General features: G+C 40.8%; 1 protein-coding gene across 1 annotated transcript in view; it reads left to right on the plus strand.

Annotated features, from left to right (window-relative positions):
* AHNAK2 (AHNAK nucleoprotein 2) overlaps nucleotides 1–9423 on the plus strand; it is a 139357-nt gene that overhangs the window by 106444 nt on the left and 23490 nt on the right. The window contains exons 4-6 of the mRNA XM_089523177.1: nucleotides 2963–3025; nucleotides 7342–7483; nucleotides 8040–8221. Of these exons, the coding sequence (XP_089379303.1) occupies nucleotides 2963–3025; nucleotides 7342–7483; nucleotides 8040–8221 (387 nt within the window). The remainder of the gene's footprint in view (nucleotides 1–2962; nucleotides 3026–7341; nucleotides 7484–8039; nucleotides 8222–9423) is intronic.

A 9423-nucleotide genomic window follows, 5' to 3' on the forward strand; every position in this document is an offset into this window, starting at 1 on the left:
TGGGTAGACTAGTCCATATTCTCACTTCTCTCAAAATGTTGATGTAATTGTTTTTGCTTTCCTTAGTCAATTGAAGTTAAAGCCAAAAGTAATACTGAATGGCCAAAAGAGGGCACCAGCCACCTGAAAATTTCAAAGGAAAAAACCACTAAATTGTTGAAGGCAACAATGCCACTGTTTTTTATGGCAATATATTGTAAATTGGGTGGAGGATCTGGAACACTTTATCTTTCAAATGAAGGGGCCTTAAACCCACCCAAATATTCTTCAACTTCCATCCCATCCCCAAAGATTTAGCCTGATTTCAGGGCTTGGCTCACTATGCTGGGCTGAGCAATAGCCATGTTGCAACATCAGCCATTAAATCCAAGCCCACATTACTTATTGCCATAACTAATTAAATTAAATTAAAGTGTCCTTTCCACACATCAGAACAGTACAATTGTTGGGGCCTGGTGAATTTTCCTGGGGAAAACCTACTATAGTGCTCTGGTGTAGGGTTTGGAAAGAGTTTCATGTTGTACAATGGCAGCAAAACTGTACTTTCTGCCAAAGTGGATCAGGTGCTATATAACTGGTAGATTGGGAGTATGAAGAACAGGATAGAAAAGTGTTCCTTCTTTTCATCTGTAATGTACAGGCTAAATCCAGGAACACAAACCTTCAGCAGTTTCAAAAAAACTTGAGGAGATGTACAGACTGGCCATTAAGGCCATCCTTGGTGCGGAGTCAGGGCATGGCATCGATATGACACACACTCCAACTCCGCCCCTAGGCTGGCATGATGCACAGCACCACACCACATGGTGGGCACCATCACAGCAGGTGAGCCAGTTAGTCTAGATGACGCAGCACCAAAGGAGTGCTACAGTGCCCTTTCACGGCACAGAAAGGAGCCACTTTTTGCGGCTCCTTTTTGCACTACAGAAAGGCAAGATTGGGGCCGCAGCATGCAGTAGCCACAGCCCTGATCTGGCACTAAAAGGGGTGGTCTGTATAGCCTCTTGTTCAGCAAGCACAGCTGATCACAGTACATAGTTATTGTTCAGACTGAGGAGTTTCCCAGTTACACCAGTATCCTTAGAGTTCAAACAGTCCATCCATTGCAAAAGCCTTCACCCCATCTGTCAGCAATTCAAAACATATTCTTTTCCCAGGTCTGACCTTTCTTTTCCCCTCCATACCAAACGATGGATTCCCACAAAAACAGCCTTAGTGACTTACAGTTCAGACATCCTCCCTACATATCTGCTCATTATTCCAGGCCAGTAATGATACATGTAATCTTTTCTCTTTCCCAGCATCACCAATATGATGACTTAACCCATCATCCAGCATTAACACAATTATGCCCAAACATCATGATAAAATATGGCCATGTCTGGACCATGATCCTGACACCATTTCACCGTTCCCTAGGGTTCCCATAGTTTGAAAAGAAAAAAAGAGGGCACAGTGGTGTCATTACCTATGGTGACACCCAGTGCAGAGTGCTGCCAATGGGGGGAGAGCTGCGCCACCCTTCGCACTAATTGGCTCACCTGCACCACCCTCCCTGCTCACCTGCCTCCCTCCCCACCAGTTGTCTGGTTGCCTGCTTCCCTTGCCTCCCCTACCCAGCTGCTGCATCACTCCCTTGGCTGGCCACCCATCCAGGGCAGTCAGACAAAGTGAGGTAGCTGGAGGGAAAGCACATTGCCCTCCTTCTCCTACATCTGGGCTTCCTCCCCAAGGAGAAAGTGCCATGACGGAGCAGCCCAGAAGGGCATTTGCTCATCCCTCCAGCACAATGGGAAAGGAGGGCCTAACCAGGTGTCATCCCTCCTCTGTGGTATCACCCAGTGAGTTCTGCACCCTTCCATTGATGCCACTGTGTTTACCAACCACTTCAAACTGTTGAGCACAGTGACGATTCTCATTTTAACTACTCCTACTTTGTTAGTTGTGATAACCGCTACTAGAAATATTGTTAACCTTCACTGTGAATGAATAACATCAATTTTGTCTTCCCTTTCTCCGTTGCCTGCTCCTTCTGACAGTCACACACTCCACCAAGCCACCCTGTTCCATCCTCCCTGCAGAGCTGAAGACTTCATCAGCTAACTCACCTTTCCCCCGAGGATTTGCCTCCTTCACCGCCACCATCTCTCTTTCTCTCTGTCCAGCTGCATCTACACTGCAGAATTAATGCAGTTTGACACTGTTTTAACTGCCATGGCTCCATCCTGTGGAATCCTGGGATATGTAATTTTGTGTATTAGTATTTAGCTGTTTCTGTCAGAGAGCTCTGGTGCCACAACAAACTCCCAGGATTTCACAAGCCATAGCAGTCTCTGTCACTCGGTTCTTGTTGGATCCAGCAAGATGGCATTGAGGAGGCTGCTTCAGAAATTTTTAAAATCCCTAGATATTTTTAAAATCTGCTCGGAGAGAGATGTTAGCTCTGAAGAAGAGGACATGTCCAGGAAAGCAAGGACATATAGTAACCATACCTCTACCTCAAATCTTTATATATGTATATGTGTGTATAAACACACACTTATACATATATGGCCCAGAACAATAAATACAAGGCTCCTGTCCTGGCTAGAATCATGAATAAGAGTTCTCTTGTTAGATTCCTGAGATACACTGCAACATTGTGTTACAGAGCTGGAGGGGAGAAAATTGAGAAAGAGCTTTCCCTTTGAAATTTAAAGAGGGGCTTGTTAACTAAATTATTCATCATTTCTTCATTCAGTCTAAAGTTTTCTTTAATGAATGGTTGTCTAAGGCTGCAAAACTCTTTAAATGAATTTTTTACACACACATGCACACACACACACACACACACACACATACACACACACAACAGAGAGAATGGGAGAATTAGCGACTTCAGGATGATAGCTGCCTAGGGAGTTTTACTCAATCTGGCAAATCTGTCACAGCTAAGCACTAAAAATGACACTTGTGTTTCCAGCTTCAACAAGATAGAGAGAACAGACAAAGAAGGGATTCTTCTATCAGAATGAGTGACTCACAGGTGAGATTAAACATCTGATCGGTGTACGCCCTTCCTAGACAGAAGAGCATTGTGCTGGAGCAATTTTCCATGTATTATGCCTAATTCTTGTTCTTGTTGACCCTGAACTAAATGCAACCACAGCTTTGCAAAGGTGGCCTGCAGATATGTAGCTATAGAAACAGAAAAGTACAAACACATATATGTAGGTAAATTTATTTAATCGGTATCAATATACAAGTGTTGACATTCTGCATACAAGCAATCCCAATTCTGTGTGATGAAATGTAGATTCTGCAAGCATTATTAGCACCAGTACTTTATGTTTTGCATAATTTATTTTCTTTTTGCATATTGTGCAATGAACATGGCCCACATACATCTAAATGTATGTTTGCAACCTCAACTGTTGGAAACATACATTGATTTAGCAGTAGGAGGAGAAAAAGTAGTATTTTAAGCCGTGATTCTCAAGAAGTTGCTAGATTCTGCATCTGCTACTACATTCTGTACATCTTCTGTACTCCTGCAGAATTCCATCAGAAACACGCACCTAAGCATATCCACAATCAATGGTTTGCATGGTAAACATTAGTGGTACTGATCACCTATTGTCAGAAAGAGAGGAAAAGATGGATTCAGTCCCTTCTGGCTGGAATGATGGGAATTGTCAAAACTGGCAGATCTGATCATGTCTTCAGAGTGACATCTGGAACCTTGACACAATAAGGAAAACCAACATTCAGTACAGATGGAAATTAAAACAATCTTGAGCCAATACAATGCAAGGTTATCCCCATGTTAGATTGGGTTGGAATTCATAACAGTAGTAGTAGTAATACCATAGTGGTGTTGTGTGCCTTACAAGTTGTTTCCAACATATGGCAACCATAAGACAAACCTATTGTAGAGTTATCTTCTCAAGTTTCTTCAGAGGGGGGTTGCCATTGCCATTGTAGTACAGTAGTAATTTATGTTGTACAAAATGATTTACAAAAAGGAACTTCTATTCATTTTCACAAACATGAGAAACATCATTTCCTGTAACCATTTCAAATATGGAAATAGAGTTTATTACAGTGGGTTCTTGGTATCAACTAAAGTTTTGTTCTAGGATCCCCCTGGATACCAAAATCCATGGATGCTAAAGTCCCATTAAATACAATGGTACAGTAAAATAGTGTCCCTTATATATAATGACAAAATCAAGGTTTGTCTTTTGGAATTTATATTTTCAAGCGGTGCATAGTTGAATCCATGGATAAAGAATCTGTGGATAAGGAGGGCCAACTACTTTTTCAAATCAACCTAAAGGCCAAGCAATGGTTTAACAGTAGGACAAGGTTGCTTATTAAAAAATCAGGCTTTTCAATGATCTGAAATATAACTGGTCATATTAAACTGACAGCTTTAAATTGCATCTGAGTACATGTGAATGAGCTCATTCTTTCCGCACTAACATTGATAACAGTGTTGCTGATCAAGGATATTGATCTATTCAAAATGACGCAAGGCTGACAACAAATTACATGGGAAAATGCTTCATTATCAGTCAGACTGTTTACTCAAGTTACCTTGTTGCCAGATTCATTAGTGGTAGGGTGGCCACACCTATGAAATTAAACAGCATAGGCGGGTGGCTGGAATTACTCAGAAATATATAGAACCTCATATGGAATGTCTTCACTAGACATTTGTTTTACAATACTAGGCAAATCCAAACAAATAACAAAGCACTGTAATAGTCATACAGTATTGCAGTCTTTGAAGAATACAGTGCAGTCCTGAGAAGTCACTCTTGATTTTTTTTAAACAATGTTTTGCTTTTTTTTTTTTTACAATGGAGTTATCCTGTGCAGAGTTAGAAATCAGAATGCAGATGAAACATTTTATAAGGATTTTCTCACACAAGGCTTGAAAAGAGGAATTAGAGTGGGATAGTAGTATCTGTGACATACCTTATCACACGACGTCATGTCTGTCCAGTTGCTGGTCTGTAGTCTAACCGTTGCTGGAGTTCTTTTCATTGATGGGCAAAACCTACCAATGCCTCCCGATCACACTGCTTTTCCGCTGTTAATGCACATGTGAGAAGTTCCTTCCAAAGCAGTTCTGATATGCAGCAGCCATGTGGTGTGAGTGGCTGTGAATCTGCTCGCCTCCTTCCTCTATCTTGCTATCCCCATGTGGACTGTTTTTCTTTTCTTTTTTAAAATTTATTTTCTTTTATCTGTTTATTTTTTACTTACTAGATTGCCATGATTGCGCAACTGTGCTACAAATAAAAATAAACACAAATTGAAAGGCATACTGGGAAAAGGATAGGGCAGGGAGATGGGGCTATGAAAGCTGGTGCCTTGACATCCATTGTTGGAGAAAGGCAGGATATAAATCCTTGAAAGGAAGAAAGAAAGAGAATAAAATACAGAGGCTGGGACAGAAGCAACTCCATGGCAGTTTGAAAGTACAGTACAACTGTCTCCAACTTGTGTTGTATGCAGGAGCTCTATGTAGAATATGGAACAACTAGATGACTGTAATAATTTGTTATACTGATTAAGACATCTTGTAACTGTTGTTTTGTCCCTTGTACTGTTCATCCCCCATGCCAGCATCTCTCCAGGTGTACCATTTTCCAGGACTGACAATTTTCAGAAATAGAATATCCTTCAATAAATTTCAAACACTTTTTAAACACTCTAATAGCAAGCTCAAAGTATAGTTCAAAATAAATTTGTATTCAAGAAAGAAAGAAAGGTGCAATATTGAGGGGCCCCAACCCAGTATGTTTGCATTTCTGGTGGGATAAAATCCCCAGACTGCTTTGTATATTAATGGAAGAAAAGCTTGGGAGCAGTTTCCTAATGCATCACTATGCATTTTATGCTGAAGCCCTAAAAATTAAATATAGAAAATCAATCGCTTGTGACTCAGCTTCATTGCCATAACATCCTGAGCAAGAAAGATAGTTGCTGGGAAATATCATGAGGATCAGTAAAGGGCATTGGCATGACTAGATCCAGAATGCAAAATGCAGAAAATAAAAGAGTTATTAAAATTACAGTTAAATTTACCTTAAAATAACCAGTTCACTTTAGCAAAAAATATTTCCAAATCTCAAAGTAACATTCAACCCGTGTTCTCTTGCCGTTTTGGCAGAGACATTTCAACCCAATCTATCCCTTCTGGTTTTGGAAGCTAAGCAGGTTGGGGCTTGGTTACTATTTGGATGAGTAGCCCCTAAAGAATACCAAGTAGGCTTAAAGAAAGAATCTTGCATGAAACCCTAGACAAACACTGTAATGTTGCATCCGCATTGCAGAAATAACCCAGTTTGACACAACTTTAACTACCATGGCTCAGTGTTATGAAATCCTGGGAACTGTTGTTCTGTGAGATTTTTAGCCTCCTCTGTCAAGTGCCACAGCAAACTCCAGTTCCCAGAATTCTCTAGCATTGAGCCTTGGCAGTTAGTCAAACTGGATTATTTCTGCAGTGCAGATTATTATTATTATTATTATTATTATTATTATTATTATTATTATAGTTTATTTCTATAGCACTGTAAATGTACACAGTGCTGTACATACAGATACAGTGCTGTGTACATTTACAGCGCTATAGAAATAAACTACAGTCGGCCTTATACACAGATTTTTTATACACGGATTCAAGCATCCACGGTTTGAAAATGTTCAAAAAAGTATAAACTTACCTTGATTTTCCATTTTTTATAAGGGACACCATTTTGCTATGTCATTATATTTAATGGGGTTTGAGCATACATTGATTTATTATCCACAGGGGATCTTGGAACCAAACCCCAGCGTATAACAAGGGTCCACTGTATAATGGGTTAGCTGGATCAGAAAGAAAGAGAGAGAAATGGATTTCAATTTGTATCAACAGCCTTACTAGGAATATTTCTTTTTCCAAAGAGATGTCTGTATCTCACAGTTCTCCCATAAACTGGCCATCTGGGGCCATTAAGAAATATTTACACTCTGCTGTCAAATCAAGTTGGCAAGAATTGCTTTAGGGCAAAACTCCCATGAAAGGCTTATTTATTACATTAATCAAACAGCAAGCTCTTAAGTACATAATGTCCCAAACTGTTTGCCTCCATTTACAGGCAAAAGGTATTAATTAGTTTTTCAGAGAACTCCGTAGTGCATTTTTAAAACCTATAAAATGTTCAGAAATACACAACTGATGCAACAAAACTTGAGATGATGTTTATGATGTTGACATTTGCTGAACGTGTGACATGAATGACCTGAGGTTTTACATGGCTCGAAGCATTACATTTTTAATAATACAACTTTTGGGACTACTAGGAATCTATGGAGGTGACATTACAAACCGAAGTGGAATCTGGAGCAAGTGGATTTAGTGTGGCTGGTGGTGGAAGTGAAGGAATATTTGTGAAGCAAGTCCTCAAAGAGTCTCCAGCCTCAAAACTCTTCAGTCTAAAAGAAGGTACAGTGTGATCTTGTGTTAGATTACAGTTTTGTTTTGATATAATTAACTTGGAAAATGATAGAATATCTAATGCATCTTTTAAATATTGAATAAATTTACTACACTTTATTTTAATTCCTATCGCTCTTTGAATATTTATTTATATCCTGTCTTTCTCCCAGTCTGGGGCCAAAGGCATCTTAAAAGAGGCCTAAAACAAGATAAAGCTAAAACACCTGATAATAAAAAAGTGAAAACACAATTAAACAAGTTATTTAATTTAAATTCATTTATTTATTTACTGCTGAGCAAAAATATGCATGGCCAAGAAGGATGTATATACCAACATCAGATTTGAATACTAGAAACAAAACTTAGAGAACTAAAAGGTCTGATAACATTGAAATTCTGATTTTTAAATTTTGCAAAAGTCTACTTTTCTCTGGAATAGTTCATGTATGTGATTTGCAATTATCCAAACATGTCAAAAATTTTACCTGCGTACCCTTGCAGGCCTTCCCTAACTAGCCTGAAATATTTTGAAACTCAATTAGTTTCTGCTCTCTCTTTACAGGTGATCAGCTTCTGTGTGCCACAATCTTTTTTGATAATATCAAATACGAAGATGCACTCAAGATTCTACAATATTCCGAGCCATACAAAGTGCAATTCAATCTCAAAAGAAAGCTCACTGGAAAAGAAGAGCTGGAAACAATGCACTCTGCAACACAATTCAAAAAGGAAAAACTGAGTCAGGTAATATACAGCTGTGCAGCTATATTTTGGAATAAGACACAGGTCATGAGATAAGTAAGCTTGTGTAATTTTAAGGCAGTGTTTTTTTTCAAAAAGCAAAATGCAGTTGGCAGGAGTTTGGAATTTAAGACATCAGCTGCAAGTAGTGCTGTGTATATGCTGTAATAGTCTATGAGGATGCACAAAATAACCCTCAGAATGCATCTTTGCTTTGAATGGTGTACTAGAGCAGTGAGGGAATGTATGGCCTGCTGATTTCAGATGCTTCAAGGATGATTTTGGGAGACCAGCAAGGAACTCCGCATTGACAATAGTACTTCCAGAGCTTCTGGATAAGACATGATTTTGAACCACTGGGGAGAGATGGGTCTGTTTTAGATCCATGGGAGTATTTTTTGCCAAACAGAAAGTAGCCATCTGATCAATTCCAGGTTTGAATAAAAAGTCCAAGCTGCTGTGTGCCTTCAAGTGGTTTCTGACTTATGGAAAACCTAATGTGAAACTGCAAGCCAATGTGGCATATTGGTTTGAGAGTTGGACTATGAGTTTGGAGACTAGGGTTTGATTCCCAGCTCAGCCATGAAACCCACTGGGTGATCTTGGGCAAGTCAAATGATCTCATCTAAACAAATCTTACCAAGAAAACACCATTATAGGTATGCCTTAGGGTCGCCATAAGTCCGAAATACAGTGGGCCCTTGATATACGCGGGGGATCCGTTCCAGACCCCCCCCCCCGCGTATACCAAAATCCACATATGCTCAAGTCCCTATTGTCCCCAATGGCGGCGCGTGTGCACGCGCACCGCCATTGAGGACAAAAGTCCCTGGCTTACCCTCCCCTTTCCTTCCCTCCCTTCCTGCCTTCCTCCTTCCCTCCCTCCCTTTCCCCACTTACCTTGTTCGTCGCCACCACCATCACCTTGGCCTCCCAGTCGCCGTTACCGGCAGTGGCGGTGGCGGCAAGGAGGCATGGTCTTCGGCCTCCATGGGAAGGCCGGTTGGCACTGGAGGCGGAAGGGCCTCCAGGCAGCCACCCGACCCTTTTGTGGAGGCGGCAGCCATGAGGAGGCCGAAGCCTGCCCTCCAGGCTGGCCTCCTCGCAGATGCAGCCTCCACAGAAGGGCCGGGTGGCTGCCTAGAGGCCCTTTGGCCTCCAGCGCCAACCGGCCTTCCCGCGGAGGCCGAGGTCATGCCTTCTTG

The sequence above is a fragment of the Sceloporus occidentalis genome, unplaced genomic scaffold (assembly GCF_023333645.1).
Source record: "Sceloporus occidentalis isolate IW3139 unplaced genomic scaffold, rSceOcc1.0.p SCAF_4, whole genome shotgun sequence".
NCBI lineage: Eukaryota > Metazoa > Chordata > Lepidosauria > Squamata > Phrynosomatidae > Sceloporus > Sceloporus occidentalis.